At 41.6% G+C, this 21,211-nt stretch overlaps 1 protein-coding gene across 1 annotated transcript; it reads right to left on the bottom strand.

The window, feature by feature from the left end:
* Positions 1–421: 421 nt before the first annotated feature.
* Positions 422–20,024, bottom strand: Hpf1 (histone PARylation factor 1). The gene is made up of 8 exons (XM_075986814.1): positions 19,880–20,024; positions 16,493–16,652; positions 14,829–15,018; positions 13,669–13,767; positions 10,761–10,911; positions 4,404–4,491; positions 2,467–2,639; positions 422–665 (listed from the first exon to the last, which is right to left on the bottom strand). Exons 1-8 carry the CDS (start codon positions 19,925–19,927, stop codon positions 534–536), a joined length of 1,041 nt encoding a protein of 346 aa, XP_075842929.1. The 5' UTR covers positions 19,928–20,024; the 3' UTR covers positions 422–533.
* Positions 20,025–21,211: the final 1,187 nt, after the last annotated feature.

The raw sequence follows: 21,211 nt of genomic DNA, 5'->3' as shown, positions 1-21,211 counted from the left end.
TGGCTGAGTTCATCTTCAGTTCCACATGGCCATGTCTTTTATTTAGTCCCTATCTTGGCTCATAGACTGGCGTGGCTTCTCGAAAATCAGTTCCATGTTGGTTTGTGTGTGACATCAATGAAAAGTTGGCTCTCCCATTCCATCTGTTCTCGATAAATCTTGTTGGGATTCATATTGGGCCGAGAGCATACAACAAGTCTTACAAACTATATTTTTAAGACTTGCATCACTAAAAGCAATATTTTTAGTTTTAATTAGTCTGATATTTCTAGTTAACAGAAGGTTATTTGAATTTGGATAAGCACTAGTTCACAAACATTGATACTGGGGACAGCACTGAAAAAATGTACCTTAGAAACTAAAGAATTTCAGAAAGTTAAGGAGTGCCATTTATTAGCATGCGAAAGAAAAACATCAGAAGAACTGTATTATGAAAGTTTTTAATAAATGTTTCCATTATTTATTTCTGTATTCCTTAAAAACAAAGTCCCATCTGACAGTCCCACTCTAAAACTCTGCGTGGATAGCGACTCTCATCCTGCAAGCTGATCTATGTTCTCTGTACTTCTGCTTGCCAGATGATCTTCAATAACTTTCGCAAACAGGTCCCTCTTCAACAGATTATACGCAAGAGGTAAAAGCTGGCCGGCAACTTTGTGAAAATACTGAAAAGCAAACAAGCACACAAAAAACATAGTATCAAGCAGAGAAAACTGACAAGTATAGCTGACAACATATTGAAAAGCCCTTGTACAATAAAGCCCACTTCCAAAATCAGTCAACTGGGGGCATGGGACAGGCACCCAATAGTCTGTCCAAAGGCAACTGGCTCACCCCCATCCCCCCTGAAAAAAAAAAGGCAATCTTGAAGGGAATTCAGACCCATTATAAGTTTCCCATGGTCCTTTCAGTTTTACTAACCTTTTTGTCCCAAACTGCCATCAAATGCTTTCTTAATGCTTTTTCTTAAGATACAAAGCTCTGCTTTTTTCTTTTATAGACCCTATGCAAAATTTTATTTTTAAAAATAAGTATGCGCATGTGTTTTGCCTATGTGTATACTACATATCTGACAGGTGTCCAAGGAAGGCACAAGGGGGAGTCAAATCCTCTGGAACTGGAACTGCAGACAGTTGTGAACTGCCATGCAGATGCTGGTAATCGAACCCAGGTCTTCCGGAAGAACAGTGGGTGCTCTTCCACTGACTCATCTCTCTAGCCCCTTACCTTTATTCTCAGACTCATTCTCTACCATTCTCTTCCCTGCTAAGAGTCCAGTCTCAGGAACCCAACATTATATTCTTTTGCTGATAAACAGTAAGCATTTATTTAAGCACTTACGCTATACCTCGTGTGATTCTCACAAGCATCAAGTTTGCTTTTCCTTACATCACATCTTAATGGTATTTATGGTTTGGTCCTTTGTGGCAATTGCAACTGTATCATTCTGCCTGCTTAACACTTTGTTAACAGTAGAAAATATCCAACCAACCACAGACAGAAAAAAACCTAAGCTTTTACAAGTAAAAGTAGATCAGTTTTTCACAATCTACCCCATAACTCAATCAAAGTGGAGAAGAGGGAAGCACTAGTCTGTGAACAAGCCCTCCAGATGCCTGGTACACGTTGAAGTAAGAGCTGCTGGCTTAGTCTTGCTCTTCAGCATGGTCTGTAAGTAGTGGCATTCCTGTCTCACAGGAATGTCAGTGCCATAAGGGTCTCATCTCTGACCTACTGAAACAATCTGCATTCTGAACAGCAGCTATAAGTGGCTAGAAGCATTCAGTTTGTGAATGGATTGAAGACACTGGAATGGGACTGCCTTTGTGAGCCTGAAGATGCTCTACCAAAGAACAATGAAAAATGTGCATGGCACATGAGAAGACAATTTTACAGGTAGGAAAAGAGATAAAAAGGTACTAAGAAAACTGCCCATCTGTACACAGCTGGAGATGATTATTTAAAACAGTAACTAAGGTCTTATGGGCCTTTTGACTCTGAGGCACCTACATTTAAAGTAGCTGATATGTTAATTTTCTTAAGGATCAAATAATGATAGACTACTAGTTCTAATATTTTAATAAAAATATATGAAAATAGTATTGCAAGACACAGTAGTAGATAACCACCCCCAGACAGAAGCAGAACCAAAGGAACGGTGTGTCTACCTCCCCACAAGCCTATACACTCACAAAAAGATGGCACACCCCTGGAATATTGATATGTAAGCTGAGTTTAATGCGAACTTAAAGAAACAATTATGCTTATTCATTTACCAGAATACAAGATTTCAAACAGTTTAAGAACTTTTCCTTTAAAATTACTTCAAAAGTTCACTTTGAAATACAAGCTGGATCCATATCTTGTCAGCACTGGAACTTGAGAATGTTAAGTGCAAACCTGAATGGGTGTACACGGAGTAATGGGGAACATGGAGTAACGGGGAAAGGCAGAATTTCTACTCACATGAGAGCCATAGCAGAAGAGGTCCATTCCTAATTCAAGCCCCATGCCATAATCACATTCATCATTAGCAAACTGCACAAAAGTCATCATTTCCTGAATGGGAGCAAACGCTTTCAGTCTCTCCTCATCACTTGCAGCCTCAACAATTGCCTTGCAAATTCTTTTAAGGTCAGCTGAAAGAAATCAATGATGTAAAGATACCACATACAAAATCACAGCCATCTTTAATGGTATTTTCCTTATGTCTTCTACTGATGTCTACTATTACTCAACTGATAACATCTTAGGAATCTGACAAGCTGCAATTCAGAATGTCAGTCATAACATTTCTGATTCAAACAGAAGACTGGACACGGGGACTCAGAACTTCCCACAGGGATTGATTAATCCTGGCTTCAGGGGCTAGGGACCAGTGTGAGAGAAATAGAGGATGGCTGCATATATAATCCACATTTTTATAATAAGCACATTTAAAAAGAGAGGGCTGGTGATAGGGCTCAGTGGGTTAGAGGTGCTTGTACACAGGCCTGGCCACTTGAGTTAATTACCAGATCCCATGAGGAGGCATGAGAACCAACTCCTGGGAGTTAGTTGTCCTATGACTCCATTTCACCCCAGGGTATGTGTTGAGACCCTGCTTCTCTCTCCCCCTCTTTCCCCCTCACATTTATGCAGACTTACACTCAAACTAAAAACAGATGAAACTAAAGATATCTAACCCTAATATAGCACTAATATAACCCTAATACAGCACTACTTCAACATAAAAATCAATCTAAAAATGTTTAATACTGATTCAACTTATAAATTTGAACAAAATCTTTATGAAATTTGAAATTTAAAGTATGCCATTTGTCAGTGGCACTACCACATGTGAAGTGTTCAGGAGCCACTGACTGGACACCTCAGACAGTCACCCCACCACCCCATGAATTCCTAGAGGGAGAGGAAATAGAATTAAACATAAAACAGCAAATAGGATTAAATATAAATTGTCACCCAACACATCCCAACTCACTGGCTGAATATAGCACATAAAAACTCAGAACTGTCATTCAAAGTCTGGTAATTACTAAGACGCATTTATAGTTCTGAGGAACAAGTGGCTATGTGAATAAGGCAGGAATATTTGCTTCTTCCTTGAGAGGTACTAACTTGGATTCTCTTTACATTTTATGCCACAGAAACAGGAAGAAAATGCTAATGGGGCACTCACAGTAGAGACAGAACAATAGCTAACTGGTTCAACAGACTAATAGGTTTTGTGTGATCACCTAAGTACTTCTGCACGACTATATGAAGTAGTATCAGCTATAGGAAAGCTGAATGTCTAGGCTCCCCCAAAGCCAGTGCGTGCAGTAGGATCAAAAACCCATTGCCATTGTTCTTGAGTTCTCAGTAGTCCTCATTGTCCGCTATGTTCAGAGAGTCCGGTTTTATCCCATGCTTTTTCGGGGACTTGATCGGGGGAGGGGGAGGGAAATGGGAGGCGGTGGCGGGGAGGAGGCAGAAATCTTTAATAAATAAATAAATTAAAAAAAAAACAAAGAAGGAAAGCTGAATGTCCACAAAAAACCAGTGCTTTATGATTCAACTTACTCTTCAATCGTCACTATGTCTAAAACAAGTTAGAAAAAATAACCTAAGCAATGGGTTTAAAGTCCCTTGAATGTTAAAAGTAATTACCTTGCATGGGGCGTATGTGGCATCATACTAAGTACTTTATATCCTTTCACATCCACTGCCTAATTTGCAGATGAAAAAGACAAGGCTTAGTAACACCAAATAGCTTGTTCAAGGTCAAGCTATGAATGCAGTTTTAATTCATCTACCTGAAACCTGAGTTTGCTCTTAACAACTATCTATTTCCCAACACAAGCGAAAGCTTTCTCCATGTGTACAAACATACATACACATTTACACATCAAACACATTACCGTCTGTTTCAGGGAGCTCTCTATAGCCAACGCCATTTTTATCTACAGGAACAACCAAGCCTGCACCATGAAAGGTCTTTGTCACAACCTAAATCCAAGGGGGAACAAAATAAGACCAAGAAAACAGACAGAAAAGAACAGAAGACTCTCCACCCCGCCCCCATGTCAACAGACACATAAACCCTGGGCATTCTCACAGCATTCAGTGACATCATCTCGGTAAATCTGGTTCCTGGGGAGAATACATTCTTAAAGACCACAAGTCAAGCATTTGAAGTAATTAAAAAAATAAAATTTACAAGTTTGTCTTTGTATGTCAGAAGTTACAGCAGGCCAGTCAGAAGCTAGAGATGGCAGTGAAAGTCCATGTGGGTCCTAGGACTCAAACCCTCATCCTGTGGAGAGCAGCCACTGTTCTTAACTGCTGAGCCATCCCACCAGCCTCCTGGCTGGAATTCTTGATCGCCCTGCCTCAGCCTCTTGAGTGCAGAGGTTACAAATGTGCACAACATACTCGGCCTTGGTCTTTTCTAGTAAAGTAGCTTCTATATTTCACTTGTTTATGTAGTCTACAGTGAAAACTTCTATGACAGAAGAAAAATAAAGTCCAAAAATACCCTCTACTTTTAAAGTTTATCCTAAGCCCCGGGCATGTTGAAAGTCCACGTTCCCACCTCACCTCCCTCCAATTCTTTCTTCATCTTTTGCTAAGCTACATTGAAGGGCAGAATATTCAAAAGAAATTTTCAGACACTGATCATGATTTAGGAAAAAATAAACTATAACATTAAATCAATTTTACACTGGATTAACTTGTGGTTGTATTTCATTCTTAAACGTGAAAACAAAGACTAAAATACTTTAAGGAAAGTAGACTTTCTTCCAACTCTACGCAGACTACCTATAGACCAAATACAGTGACTCACATAGACTCTACCTTCCAAGTACTACAAGGTGATACCTATGTGCCAGCACCGCAACACTGTATAATGCTCTGTGAACTAAAGTACAGTCTACGCTAACCGGTAAGGACAAAGTCACTAACATACTATTGGAGCTAAATTTTTTTAAAATAGGAAATTATGAATCAAATGAAGATCTTACAGTAATATTAAAATTTATACATACATTAAAAGGGATCTGAAAGCAACTATCAACATAGAAGAAAATAATAATTTTCTTATAAATTATTTTCCTTGTATTTATGTTATTATCTATTTTTTAATTAAAAACAAATACTGAGGGGCTGAGGAGATGGCTCAGCGGTTAAGAGCATTGCCTACTCTTCCAAAGGTCTTGAGTTCAATTCCCAGCAACCACATGGTGGCTCATAACCATCTGTAATGGGGTCTGGTGCCCTCTTCTGGACTGTAGGCATACACACAGACAGAATATTATATACATAATAAATTTAAAAAATTAAAAAAAACAAATACTGAATATAAATTTGGGAGGAGTCAAAATAAGCACAACATGAAATTTAAGTTTCATCCTATTTATAGATGTAGGAAAGCGTTAATCTCTGAATTAAATTCTAGCCATTAACGGAAAAAAGCTAGGGTCTTCTTGATGGAGGAAGGTCATTGGTTAAATTAAAAGGAACTGCTTTGGCCCATTTCATTGGTTAGGACATAGGTAGGTGGAGTAAACAGAACAGAATGCCGGGAGGAAGAGGAAGTGAGGTCAGACTTGACAGCTCTCCTCTCCGGAGCAGACGCCAGGGAAGATGCACGCGATGAAGCTCCGACCCAGGATGGACTTAGGCTAGAATCTTCCCGGTAAGACCGGTACTATACAGATGATAAGAAATGGGCTAGTCCAGGTGCGAGAGTTAGCCTAGAAGAGGCTAGATAGAAATGGGCCAAAGCAGTGTTTAAAAGAATACAGTTTCCGTGTAATTATTTCGGGTAAAGCTAGCCGGGCAGGGCAGGCGGCTGGGGTGTTTGGGGACGCAACCCCACTGCCCCATATTACTACAAATGGAACTGCTTTGGCCCATTTCATTGGTTAGGACATAGGTAGGTGGAGTAAACAGAACAGAATGCCGGGAGGAAGAGGAAGTGAGGTCAAACTCGACAGCTCTCCTCTCCAGAGCAGACGCCTTCAGAGAGACACCATGCTGCCTGCTCCAGGGAAGATGCACGCTATGAAGCTCCGACCCAGGATGGACATAGGCTAGAATCTTCCCGGTAAGCGCACCTAGGGGCGCTACACAGATGATTAGAAATGGGCTAAATTAATATGTGAGAATTAGCCTAGAAGAGGCTAGATAGAAATGGGCCAAAGCAGTGTTTAAATGAATACAGTTTGTGTGTAATTATTTCGGGTAAAGCTAGCCGGGCAGGCGGCTTGGGGTGTTGGGGACGCAGCCCCGCCGCCCCTATTACTACAAATGGCGCCCACGTGATGGACTAAACCCACTTACAAAAACCTGAGAAGGCTTAAAAATAAGGGAGAGAGAGTTTAACACAGATTTTTGCTGTTTGTTCGTGGCGTGCCGTAGAGAGATTTCCTGATTCAGCAACAGCAGCAGAAAAAAAGCTGCGTTATCTTAAAGCGCTGCTTCCTGGGGCTGTGCCCCCAGTGCAAACTCTGGCTTTATGTTTGTGTTCCCGCTTGGGATCGGAAGGAGAGTGCTCTGAGACCATGACGATGACTCAGAGCTCCCGGCCTGCTCCTGGGCAGAAGGCAGAATCAGGCTTAGGTAGGCGGAAGAGCATGGCGGATTCCTGCCGCCATACAGAGACGTGTTTTCAGACTGCACAGTGCTCTGCCTGTCAGATTTGGATGTAACTTGGATGAAAAGAATTTCTGTGCTGCACGCTCAGTCTCAGAATTAAAGTGCTGAGTGCCGCTCCTACCTGGTGGCCCCAGAGCTAGCACAAAATGGTACGTCCTCCATTTTGAAATTTTCCTGACTCAGCTTTAGCTGCAAAGCCTGCAGCTCATTAAGAGGTCCTGCCACGAAACACTTAAACGGTGTTGACGAAAAGCTGAACACATGCTATTCGGTTTTCAGCCGTAGCAGAAAAAAAAAGCTGCGCGTTTAAAAATGCCGGCTTTCTGGGCCATCCTGCCAGGGCAAACTCTGACTGTCTGAGGCAGGAGGGCCGGCTACCGAGAGAGGACTTGAGTGTTGTCTGTTGTAGCTTGCTGGCTGGCAGGGACCTTGAAACGCCATAGAGGTGTGGCTATAACCATGGCTACAGCCAGTACCTCAGCCATGAGGCTGGAAAGCTAAGGAATGGGCTGGATCCAGCCGTCAAAGCCACGGCTTTAGTCCTACTGATATTGCTTGGTAAATTAAAGACTCATGTGGTCAGAAAAACAGAGATACAGTAAAGAGGGCGTCAAAGACAAAGAAAAATTTTAAATGATTTACAGTGTTAAAATATATGCAGACTAAAAGTTAAAATTCTTAAAGTAAACCTCTGTGACTTCAAGGTGTGGTAGCACACGCCTTTAATCCCAGTGCCTAGAAGGCAGAGACAAACAAATCTCTGTGAGTTCAAGGTGTAGTAGCAAACACCTTTAATCCCAATGCCTGGGAGGCAGAGACAGGCGGATCTCTGAGAGTTCAAAGACAGCCTGGTCTACAGGGTTATTCCAGGTCAAAGATATGCGCTCAAAAAGCAAAAAGTTAACCTAGAAATGTCACAGCTGAGATTCTTAAGCCTAGTGATTTAAAGGCGCAAATCAAAAGTGCTCCTGGATAGTAAAAAATTGCAGATTCACAATAGGACAGATTCAGACCACTAAATGAGTCACACTGTTGGATGAATGTACGTTGGCTTGGGAGAGAGAAGAAAAAGAATATAGAGAATAAAGTTAATGGTTTAAAAAGAAAAAAGTAAGAGTAAAGTCTTTAAAGAGACAGAGTACAGATAGTTATAGATATAAATAAAAATAAGCCGCATAAAAATGAAAAATTCACAAAGAGTCTGGATTATGTACATTGTGTTTTCTTTAAAATTTTTGACTGTGAAGGAGCTAAGTACAGAGAGACATTTCATTACATGGGCTGCCAAGCTAAACCAGAATGGATATAAGGGTATTATGATTTCAAAATTTGGGTCTAAGGATATGATGCTTTGGAAAGGAGTTTCTTATTTTGTTTTCACAGAGGATGAGACCCTGTTCATTTCTTCTATTCCGATTTGGTATGATGGACCACGTCCTCCTGAAGGGTTGCTGTGAACATCTTCAGAAAATTGCTTTGCTCAACTGCCAACTGAGATGAAACTAGCACACAGGTTATACCATGAAAGACCTAATTAACGACGCCCCCATTCAGCAGGAAGCAGTTTGGAGAGAAAAAACTGCGCCCATGTTCCCAAATATGGTTTATAAAACGTTCTTTTACATTTAAAGGGGGATATGATATAGACATGAATAATTTGCATTAGTATAGATTTTGCTTTATTGATAGAGATTTATGGTCAATTTTGTTATATGTATAAATGTTTCTGATGTAACTTTTACTTGATAACTGTTTTGTTTTATGTAATTTTGCTATGTTAAAGTTAAAGCCCTTTTTGTTTAAACCGAAAAAGGGGAAATGATGGAGGAAGGTCATTGGTTAAATTAAAAGGAACTGCTTTGGCCCATTTCATTGGTTAGGACATAGGTAGGTGGAGTAAACAGAACAGAATGCCGGGAGGAAGAGGAAGTGAGGTCAGACTCGACAGCTCTCCTCTCCAGAGCAGACGCCTTCAGAGAGACACCATGCTGCCTGCTCCAGGGAAGATGCACGCTATGAAGCTCCGACCCAGGATGGACATAGGCTAGAATCTTCCCGGTAAGCGCACCTAGGGGCGCTACACAGATGATTAGAAATGGGCTAAATTAATATGTGAGAATTAGCCTAGAAGAGGCTAGATAGAAATGGGCCAAAGCAGTGTTTAAATGAATACAGTTTGTGTGTAATTATTTCGGGTAAAGCTAGCCGGGCAGGCGGCTTGGGGTGTTGGGGACGCAGCCCCGCCGCCCCTATTACTACACTTTCTCAAAGAACTTGCTGACCATTAAGTCCACATAAGCTCAGTGTCTAGTTAAGACACCTTAGGAATGCTTGATAGCAAGGTGGGGCTCATTTCCCTTTCTTATAGCAAGAAATTTCCCTTGACAGATAAGAAAACAGTACAAAATGATAAATGTCACTGTAATTCCTCTCAAAATAACCCTATTTCTGTTTTATACGACTCAAGGATGATTTACTAAAACAGCATTTCACTGGTGGCAGTTCAGCCTCTGCTGAGTCAAGATCAGAGTGAGGCAGGCCCCTCAGTGACTAAGTGCACTGGGAACTGCACAGCACCAGTTCATTCAGAGATGACCAGGATGCTGAAGGCTTAGCATGTTCGGAAAGAACAGCTTCGGAGGACGGCATGAAAGGCTGGAGGAGAATACTGGTCCTCACTTCCCCAGTGGTTAGGAGGAATGCCCATTAAAAAGCAGAATTCTTTTACATATCTGTTGACTTAGAGATTTATAACTTATTTATAAATAGATTTATAGCTGCTTTATAAAATCGTTTCTCACTCCCAAGAATCACCTGCTGCTTTATAAAACCCTTTCTTACTCTGCAGACACTAGTAAGTGCTGATAGGGTCAAGGAGGAATCAGGAGAAAATTAACAAATTTTAACCCTTACTGTTTCTAAAAAGTAAGTTGCCTTTGCAGTCTTAGTGACTAAGTATAGAACTACATCTTTAATGTACCTTGCACTAAAACGAGACCTCAGCCATCAGAAAATAAAGCTTAATATTAAGCACAAAGCTGCTTTTATTTACCTTTACACAATGACCGATACAACAAGATTAAAAGACCAGAATGAGGGGCTGGAGAGAAGGTTTACCAGTTAAGAGCACTGGCTGCTCTTCTAGAGGACCTGGGTTCAATTCCAGCACCCACATGATGGCTCACAACTGTCTGTAACTCCAGTTCCTGGAGACCCAACATCCTCTTATAGACGTACATGCAGGCACCAATGCACATTTAAAAAGAAAAAGAATGATTTATATAACCACAGGATAGGCTCCAGTTATAGGAGTCAGCCTGCACGCCAACCTGAAGGCTGACTTGATCCCTGCTTCAGCACTGTCTAAGAGCCCCTGGGCGATGGCATGTAGCGCTCTCTCTTTTTGTTTTTGTTTTTAGAGACAGGGTTCTCTGGGTAACAGAGTCCTAGCAGTCCGGGAACTAGCTCTTGTAAACCAGGCTGGCCTCCATCCGCCTGCCTCTGCCCCCGACCAGGCTGGCCTGTAGCTCTCTTTAAGATAGGGCTAGAGAAAGAATGCAGTATTGAAGGGGAGGAGCCCAGAGCAGAGCACAGCAGTCAGATGGGGGAAACCCTACCTTCTTATCTCTCTGTTTCATCTTCAAGCTTCTCTGTTCCAGCGAGTAGCCTAGTTTTCTGGCTGCTTCCGTGAGTTTTTCATCTATGTTTTTTAAAATGCTAGTTTTCTTTCTATCTGTTACTTCTTTAAGTTTTCTCATCAAAAATAACCTGGAAAAGAAGCAAAAGCCGTGGTTATATTGGTGGTCTCTCTATTACATAAAAGTCAAGGAGCTGAGATAAAAAGGTCACGTCCCATATAGTGCTTCTGTCCAAAGTCCTCATAGGCTGCAGCAAACAAGGAATAAATACTACTAATATTAGATGTCTCACATAGCTCCACTGTAAACACAAGGTAAAACATCCAAAGGCCAATGCTGAGTTTTAAGTCATACTGCTGGAAATAAAGACATGGCATACAGAACCAGGTGGTGGCAGTGTATGCCTTTAATCCCACCCCTGGGGAGGCAGACACAGGCAAATCTCTGTGAGTCTGAGGCAAGCCTGGTCTACAAAGCAAGTTCCAGGAAAGCCGCAGCCACACAGAGAAACCCTGTCTTGAGGGCATATTGCCTTGGAGAGAGAGGGCTGGCTCAAGAGGAAAACATAAATATGCTGTCCACAAAAAGGATTTTTTTGTGGCAGCAGACCCTTGAAATAAACTGACTTCTAGTTGCTACCTATATTAGGAATTTGGAATTTGCATCAGTCCTTTAGATCATGTAATTTTCATTCCTCTTTATATACCAGGAACAGATACAGCAGTAGTTTTACAGAAAGAAAGAAAAACATTACTCTTGCTGTTTGAGTATATATTATTTCCTATATGCATTTAGACAGGAAAAAAATAGAGCCATTCCAGTCCATTATTTGCCCTCTTCTCAACAAGTCATGGCATTTATAATATGCAGATGTTTTATATTTACCTTTTATTGCTAGATTGTTATTACTATAATTTGTTTTTATAAACAATTAAAAATAAATCATGTTTATAGACATAAAATTCCTTTTTATAGCTATTAAGAGCCAATTTGATGACATTAATGTGTACTTGGCACAGTATCTATAGGTGTTAACTACTAGCTAAGAAATCTTGGGATATGGATGTGTTCAGGTGTTTTTTCAAATTGATTTCCATAAAGGTTTTACCAATCAACACTTCTATCGGTAAAGTTCTTAGCCCCTAATAATCACGGGTCATAGTCACCGCTTAACCTTACTGACACTGCTTCCTTCATTCTTTAGCTAGCGAGCCTTGCACAAGAGACAGACAAACAAGACACTTAGAACTTGAGTTTTTCAAACTAAGATCGGTAAGACTAATACAAATTAAGTTAGATATTTGGGGAGTTACATATTTAGCTCTGTGGTATAGCATTTGCCTAACAAGTGTAACGCCCTGAGTTTGCTACCCAGCACTGGAAATTTAAAAAGATGTATTTATATGCTGTGGTGTTTTTAGGGTGATTTATGGAGAATCTACTAGGGAAGAGTACCATGCCAAAGACACAGCCCTGTATCGTGGGGCTTACAGGCTAGTATAAGTGACAGTAAACAACTACAATTTCTAAGAAAGACAACGCCAATTTAAGTTGATCAGGAAATCTTAAAGGTTTAGAAGAATGTTATCAGGGCCGAGGATATAGCCCAAGTAATAGGCACTTGCCTGTGATGCTCACGGCCCTGGGTTCAGTGCCTAGTACTCAAAAACAAAACAATAAAAAAAAAACCCAACCCCAGGAATTTACACAATTACAAATGCCAATCAAATCTTACATAAAACTCAACAGTCTCAGAAGAGAAAGAACAAAATGTGGCTGTCCCTCAGGTAACCAGTATGTATACAGCATAGAACAATGGTCATTTTGGGTGGACTTGGTTTGAATTCTTTGATAATAAGTTATACTATCAAATAACAGAAATAAAGCCTTTTGGAGTCACACAAAATAGTCTATTTCATGTGATAAAGATTACCTTGTTGATTACAACATAAATTGCACAGCTATTAACAAATGACTTCAAATCATGTATGTGGCCAGTACCAATTGGTTCATTCAGCTGGATTCTGACCCCTTCCTACATGAAAAATTGGTGCATTTCCCATGCTATTATTTTTAGCTGATTCCACGTGGGACCTGGCTTTTCCCAAGCAGAAGCAACTCTCGCAACTCTGAAAGGCAAAGGGGATGGGATGTAGCAGCCATGCTGCGGCATTCCACTTTGTAGAAGCTGTAGAGAAAGCTGATAGATCTGGAACAGCTTAGATAAAATCTCAGGACCTCATCCTTAGCTTCATGAGGTTGAGTGGCAGAGGGAAGGCCAGCGATGCTTCTGGCATGACTGCAGATCAATGATAGGTCCCTCGAACTACTTGAGAGAGTTCATTTCCTGGCTTCTTGATAACAGCAGAGACAAACACCATTGATGATACAGTAGTCACACAACTGTTATCCAGGGAGGCTTGGCTTGTTCTAGTCACTCTTCCAAGGATTTCATAAATACCTTACTCTTAAAAATTGTTTAGTTTAAACTATATTGCAGTCGGTTCTTATAATGAAGTCTTAATGGCATTGTTTAAATATAATGTCTAATTAAAAATCCTAATTTTTCTGATTTCTATGGAAAAATCAGAAATACGATTAAGCACTACTTACACACTTTTGCAATGCAGGGGATAAAACCCAGAAGTTTTGACATGCTAAGAACATGCTTTGCCACATGTTAGAGCTCAGTCCAGAATAACGCAGTATGTCTATTAAAGAAGCAGTCATATAAAGTTTTAATGAAAAGCAGCAAACTGTTTTGTCTCGTTTCAGAAGTCACAAAAGTAAGCCCGAGAAATCTGTAGCGTTGGAGTCAAGACAACCCTACTTTGTAATGTAGTACGTGCAACAAAGAAAAGAGAATTAAAATGAAATGGTTTCTTACTTGATGGCAGCAAACACATTGTCTCCATTTTGAATAATTACACAATTTTTCTTTGCCTCATTTGTACCAACACATACAGGAAGTTCATCAGGAGAATCCCTGTTTTAACAAAAGACAATAAACATTTAGCTGCCATAATTTATGATGCCAGTAAGCAGAAAATAAAGTCAATAGACAAAATATACCTGTAAAAAGCAGAATAAACTTACTAGGTTTAAGCTCTAGTATCTCCAGACTGTCTATGAAAAATCCTATATATCAGAACATAAAGTTTTTAGTACCTAATTATTTTTCCTCAAATATAAAAAACAGTAAAGGGAGTCTGTCAATAGAGTATTTCAGACAACTGATAGTCACTTTCATTATAGAATTTATTAAGAAAAAACAGCAAGAAATGGAGTAAAAGCCAAAAAGAAACAGGAAAGATTATAAAGAACTGAAGAATCATATTCCTGTAGAGAGCCAACCCTATTATTTTAAAATTGAAAAAGCCAGTAGAAAGAGGTTAAGATTCTTCGCTAAGTTCTAGCAGCCAATTAGTTTCACAGCCAAGAACAAAATCCCTCTGACAGCATTCCCAGCCTTGCGAGTGTTTTGTTCAGTACTTCTCTCTAGCCACACCTCATCTTTCCTTTTGTTACTTCACTTTAACTATACACCACAGTACTCCTGCTACAAGTGGGCAAGGTATTTCTCACATTACCCTGTCTTCTAACATTTTACATATCTGCAGGCATTCCCTTAATTCTAACAATATTCCTATCAAATATATGCTGTTATTATCCCTGTTATTTCAAGAGAGGAAACTGAGTCACAGAAAGGCCAGTCACCACTGACTGGCATAGTGTCATCACAATAATAAATGGCAGGGCCAATCTTTGAGTCCGTTGTTTATATGATCTTATTTGAGCTCCAAAGAAGCTCTTGTGATCACAAAGGACAGAACTTTATATTCAAAGAGAAAAAGAAATCAGGGAAGTTTAATGTAAAGAGTTCACCACCCTAGGCAGGCTAAAGAGTTGAGGGTAGCCAGAACAACAGATAAAGCCTGAAGCCATCAATAAGAGGAAAATGCATCTTCCTTCGGGGGATGTCAGTGATGGTCTGTAAGACTTATTGATAGCAGAGTAACTGTATTTTAGAGAGAGAAGATCCTTTACCTGAAATACCCCATGTGGTACTGAGTTTTATTATCTCCAGTAATAATGGTCTGGAACTCAGGAGGGTCATAGTAAAACCTCCAGTGAAGATTCCAGTTCAAGCCTGTGGATTTTGTCTTCATTTTATGTTTCCCAGCAAGGATATCATAAGGACCCACTAACCGAAGTCCAAGGCTTGTAGCAAGTGCATCTATAAGGAAAATAAGTTTACTCAGGTGACACTTTCTAGAGGCAAATAGGAAATAATGCCTTTCATCACTGACTTTCTTTTTTTCTTGCTTTTTTTTTTTTTTTGGTTTTGAGACAGTTTCTCTATAGCTCTAGCTGTTATGAAACTCACCATGTAGAACAGGCTAGCTTCAAACTCAGATGTCTACCTGCCCCTGCTTCCTGATTCTAAAGAATTCTTAACCAAGTTGTTTTTAAAGAATGCTTTTAAAGTCTGTAGAAATGTTTTTACCCAACAGAAGAATCAGTTTTAACAGAAATGTGGCACTAAATTTAGGATTTCCCTGTAAGTTTACTACTGAATTAGCTTAACACTGCTCACATTTCCTGTGCCTTTTGTAGCCCAAGCCAAGATGTGCTGCATTCCTTCAGGCAGAAGAGCCGCACACTTACCTTGCCTCACTGCCATCTACTGTTAGCTACAAATACACAGATCAAGGAGGAGACAACATAGAGCAAGGATAGAAAAAAACGTTTTTCCTTTCCTTCTCTTCAGCTGTCACTCCAGGTTCTTTTGACTTTCAGATAATCTGAACCACAACACTCAATGATTCCACTGTTTTTTCACAGAACACAGGGGCAGAGTAAGAAAGAGAACCACAATGCCATGAAGTCTACAGACCTGCAGCTCTTCTAGGACGGGTACAATCAAGCACTGAGCCATCTCTCTCTGTGTAAATGTCCTTGAAGGAAACTTAGTTTACCTAGTCCACGAGACAAGTTAGCAGACGTAAAGTGACAATATATGAACTGCTACTTTTCCTTTAGCTTCCATGAAGGAATGTCCTAAAACTGCTTGCCTTTGCCAAAAGGTGACAGCAGCATTCTGGTTTGGATATGACATTAAACCAAAAAGGCCCATGTGCTGAAAGCATGGCCCAGCTAGTGACATCACTGAGCAGTAACAGGCCAGTAGGAGGTAAGGTCTAGCTGGAGGAAGCTGGTGGATGACTTGAAGTTCATCCTGTTCTGGGACTCCTGCTCTTTGCTTGCTGTCTGCCATGAGCTAAGAACCTGCCTGACACATCCTTCTGGCATAACCTATCACAGGCACCAAAATAATGGAGCAAACTAACCAGGGTCAGAAACTTTTAAAACCAGGATGCAAAATAACCTGTCCTCCTACAGGGCTGTTTCCTCAGGTCACAGCCATGAAAACTGACTAACTTTGAGTATTAACTCGTTTCTTTGAAGACAGCTCTCTCATTAGAAACAACTTTGGGAATGGTCCTTTGTCTTCTCTTTTTTGATATGGTCTCAGCGTGTAGCTGGCCTGAAACTGTGATACTCTCAGCCAGTGTCCTAACTGCAAGGCTGTAATGGACAACATCGGCATAGCTGGCTAAAACACCCTTTCTCTACGATCGTGTCTGTCTTTCCTCCAGTTCCCTATCATCTTTTTCAGTCAGGGGCAGAAAGACGCTGGAGGAACTCACCAGCTGGCTTTTCAGGATCAAGTTCTTCACAGAACTTCCAGAAATGATAGAAATCTTCAGGAAGGGAAAGCTTATAAAGATTTTCTACTTCTTTCCGAAGGTCACTGGAGACATCCGCTTCACAGGATTTACTTTTCTTCACTTCAACTGTCTTTTCACACTGAAAATTGACACATGGAGCTTCAGTTCTCCAAAAGTAACCTCAAAAACTCTCCTTGAAAAAAAAAACAATTATTGCCTGTTCTGTGTAAGTCTGGCTTGGAGTATGTGGCTACCTGTACAGGCTGGAAGAGGGCATTGGATTCCCTGAAGCTGGAGTTATATGAGGCTGAGAGCTGCCCAACCTATCAGGAACTGAACCTGGATCCTCTGCAAGACCACTGCACACTCTTAACTGCTGAGCCATCTTTCTAGCTCCATTTAATATATGTTTAAAAAACCAAAAGGAAAAAAAATCAATGACAAAAGCATATGCTAACAATATTTATGAGTAAAATCCTAAAGATTCCTTTGTACAAAGTAGAAATAGTTTGCATGGTGATCAAGGAATACAAACACACAGCATGTCTTTAAATACACTTCTCTGTGACAGCAGAAACACAAGAAACTAAAAAAAAAATCTTTAAAAATTGTCAAAAAGGCAGAATGTCATCACTCCATAATCAACACTCAAGAGGACTGCCTGGAAAGTCAACAGGAAAACACAGTGAAACCATATTAAAAAACAAGTAGAAGACATACAATGGCACGTGTGTATGAGGAAGCTAGGATGAAACCAATTACTTTGCTATTCTAACCTAAAACGCTAGTAAAAGGAAAAAGAAACCTGTTTCTTCAGGAAGTCCAACCAGTTGCTCCTGGCCTATTTACCACAACCATTACTAACCTCCCATTTAAAACCAGAGGTCTTCCTTTTAACACTCCAAACAAAAGGAGAGGGCAGGTATGGTAGAGTTAATGAGAACGAAAAAAAAAAAAACCAAACAAACAAAAAGAGAGGGCAGGCATGGTAGAGTTAATGAGAATAAACTCTGAGCTAAAACCACTTATTTCAGAAAAGGCTTTGTAATGCCAAGACCTGCTACTCCTTGTACCCTCTAGCACCATGCAATAGAAGTCTGCTAGGTTAAAGGATGCTATTAGAAAGTGACCACTTCTACCAAGGTAGCACGCTCACTTCAGGTTATCTGTCTTGGTTCTCTAAGCACAGTCTGCTTCTTTCCAGGAACCTATATCCTTCAGAGTATATTATTTCCATCACATTCCTCCTTTCAGCCCAGACTTGTGGTTCTGAACAAAGGGGTAAGTGCACATTTAACCCCAGCTGGGCTAGTGGTATCTAGTGGCACAGAGCCTAGGGTGATGGTATTGAGTGCAGCAGGGGAGCTAGAGTTGAAAATTTTCACCTAGGTGTTTCTAATAAGTCCATTTTCTCAGAAGTCCAGGTTTATTAATCAGTACCAAAGTCTACATAATGTATTTCCAAACCAAATGGCATGTAAGACTTGTTCACGATGGCACTGTCCTTCGGGGTTGAAATGCCAACTGGCAGGACAATGGAGAGTCATGGGGGCTTTCAAACAACAGAGGACACTAAATACATGAAAGGGAAGTACAGTGAAACACCGTGGCTCAATATGACTATCTGAACGGATTAGATGTGACATTGTTGGAGGAAGTATGTCACTGGGGGTGGGCTTTGAAGTTTCAAAAAGCCATTCCAAGCCTAGAGTCTTCCTGCTGCCTGTGGATCCCGAACTCTCAGCTCCTTCTCCAGCACCGTATTTGTCTGCATGCCACCATGCCTCTAGCCATCGTGATAACGGACTAAACCTCTCAACCTGGAAGCAAGCCCCAATTAAATGTTTCCTTTTACAAGAGTGGTTATGGTCATGGTGTCTCTTTACACCGACTAAGACAAGATGTCCCATAATAGCCTTTTTAGGAATCAGTGAACTCTAAAAGAAGGCAAGGGTGACAGGGACAGTGACTAGAAGCAGCGGGAAAAGTTTACACAGAAAGGATAAGGCACCTAGGTTGGTAGATGCAGAGCTGTGGTAGTGTTTTATTTTTTATATTAAAAGCTTTATTATTTAAATTTTTCATGCAATATATTTTGGATTGGAGGAGAAGTCCATTCCCTACTGAGCCATTGCATTAAACCTTGTTTAAGACAGGGTCTACTGTAGCCCAGGCTGGCCTTGAATTTGCAGTGTGGCTGAGGATGACAATGGACTTTTGATCCCACTGCCTCTGCCTGAGAAGCGCGGGGATTACAAATGTGGGCCAATGCTCTGGCTTTTGGGTTGACTCCTGACTTAATTTCCAGCTGTCACATGGGCAAGTTATTTAACCTCTGTGCTTTGTACTCTCATCTAAAGACACTGTAATACCGGTTATCGCTGTTTGTTCGTTTTTAAGATAAAGAATAGCTCTGTTTCAAAATAAAACAGATCGTCTCTATTTACAGGTAAGCCAATTATTCTGCCAAAGCAGCCCACTGTACCTTCAAAGAGATTTGTCAGCTCTGCTTTAAGAATCCTCGCATTCCTAGCAAAGAGAATTTGAAACAGCTGCTGTCTTCAGACTACATTTTCAACTTGGTGGTGTGAGAAAACATGGCCCAACGTGAAAAATAAATACCTACAAGCACCGTCCCCTGACCCTTAAGCCTGAACCACAGCCTCGCCATACCCAGCTTAAAATTCAGTTATAAGAATTGTTAAACTTTGGTTTTCCTGCTTAATCCCTCCTGTTAGCTGCTGAATACTTAGGGAAGGCACGAAATCATGTCAAAGTCCAGACTGGCCATTTGATCACTCATTCGCACCCCCGCATCACTTAGGGTTCTATGTCAAGGGATCTCTTATGTTTTCTTCTCTGCCATCAAGACTTTCAAACCTGAGCTGCCTTAAGAGTCGTCTTGTCGGGCATGGGGCACACTCCTTTAATCTCAGCCCTCGGGCGCAGAGGCAGGTGGATCTCCGAGAGTTCCAGGTTAGCCTGGTCTACATAATGGGTTCCAGGGCTACAAAACAGATCCTGTCTCAAACAAAAGTCGTCTTTAACAACTCCAGGACTTGTTAAATTCAGCCGGCACTTTTCCCCTACACACCAGCGTGAACCCCAAGCAAAAAGCCGAGGGTGAAATGTACGCTCGCGTGTGCCCCGCGGCCTTGGCAGCTCCTCCACAATCCGCGGAGATGGATATGGAGTGAATGGATGGATGAAAGGTCGGTCGCCCAGAAACGCCAGCTGGGGCTGGAGAGGAACGACCGCCCTGCGGTCCCCAGGAGAACAGCCCTCGGGGCTAGTCAGGTGAACACAAAACGCCGCCCCGAGCTCCGCCACCGCCCACAGCGGCCCCGCACGTCCTGCCTCGCTTACCTGCGGCCCCGCCCCGCCTGGCCTGCGCTTCCCGCCGCCGCCGACCATCCTGCAGCCGCAGCTCGCCGAGGACCGCGTTCCCGCCACTTCCGAGCGCCAACGACTGCTTCCGGGTTCAAAAGCCGCCAGTCCTAGGAGCCGCTCCGCGGCGCCAATTTAGAGCTCAGACTCCGCCCCCCGAGGCGGAATGTGGGCGCACAAGCCCCGCCCCCAGGCAGGGTGGGCCACGCCCCCTGAGCGCAGGCGGACCAGAACCTGACCCCTGTGACGCCTCCGGGGCCCCGCCCACTGCCTAGTACCTAGGCCGGATGCTCCAGAGACCCCGAGATATAAAATTTGGGTGCCTTGGCGAGGCACAAGCTCCGTCCTCAGGTGCACACTGCTGGCTGTGTGATGCCGCCTCACTCCAGCCTTTTTGTTTTCTTTATTTCTGTTCCTTTAGCGAATTTATCTTTTGCACTCCATCCTTTTCCCTTCTCTATTCTGCTCTTGTTATCTTCGAGAAGTAAATTAGTCTTTTTTCTTTTCTTTCCTTCTCCATTTCTTTCTTCCCATCTTTTCTCTCTCTGTTCTCGTTTCTCTCTCCTTCATTATTAATGCAATTTACTTTTTTTACATCTTGGCTATGCTTAGTTGTAAACTCTGAACCACTACAGCCACAGCGACATCCCCCTCCCTGCACCCCCGGAATGCTTAAAGGCACAATCTCGGGCTGTACCCAGAGTTTAAAAATCAGAATCTGACTTTTAGGAATAATTTGGTTTGGAAGACACACTGCACCACCATTGTCCTGGCAATGTCCTATTCCCCATTCTTGAGATGGAATCTGTTCTTCATTACTCCTAATGTGTATACTCTCATTTTGTGGAATATGTACTCAGTTTTAAAGTTATTTTAATTGTGTGTGCCCGTGGATTTGCACACGCGTGCAAGTGTTCGTAGAAGTCAAAATAGGCATCGGATTCTCCAGAGATGGAGTTACAAGCGGTTGTGAGACACCCGAAATGGGCGCCCTGAAAGGGCGGTGTGTTACTCTTAACTATTGAGCCATCTTTTTAGCCCTTATCCTCAGGTTTTGAGGAGCACTTCAAACCAATTGCTCGGCAGCTTTCGTGTCCGTAACTGATGCAGGATTGAAAGATAGGGCAAAGTAAACACCGTGAGAACGCTAACAGTTCCTCCGTGATCCTGCCCACTCCTCCCATCTAGTGCGCGCTTCTCATTAGCTTAAAGAATTTCAACACACCTAACAAAACTTGAAAGACTGTTCAAGACTGTGATAATAGAGTCTTTTCCCGTGATTATACTTCCTGTTTGAAACAGGAGTATGAA

Source organism: Microtus pennsylvanicus, chromosome 9 (assembly GCF_037038515.1).
Source record: "Microtus pennsylvanicus isolate mMicPen1 chromosome 9, mMicPen1.hap1, whole genome shotgun sequence".
Lineage (NCBI taxonomy): Eukaryota > Metazoa > Chordata > Mammalia > Rodentia > Cricetidae > Microtus > Microtus pennsylvanicus.
The sequence above is the reverse complement of the archived record's forward strand: the minus strand, read 5'-3'. Positions and strand labels throughout refer to the sequence as shown.

Coding starts and splice junctions, on each gene's coding strand:
- Hpf1 (XM_075986814.1), bottom strand. CDS start 19,927: ATGGTCGGCGGCGGCGGGAAGCGCAGGCCAGGCGGGGCGGGGCCGCAG. Junction 2,640..4,403: donor AGAGCTCCCTGAAACAGACG/GTAATGTGTTTG, acceptor GATTTCTTTCAG/CTGACCTTAAAAGAATTTGC. Junction 666..2,466: donor TCTTCTGCTATGGCTCTCAT/GTGAGTAGAAAT, acceptor TTTGCTTTTCAG/TATTTTCACAAAGTTGCCGG.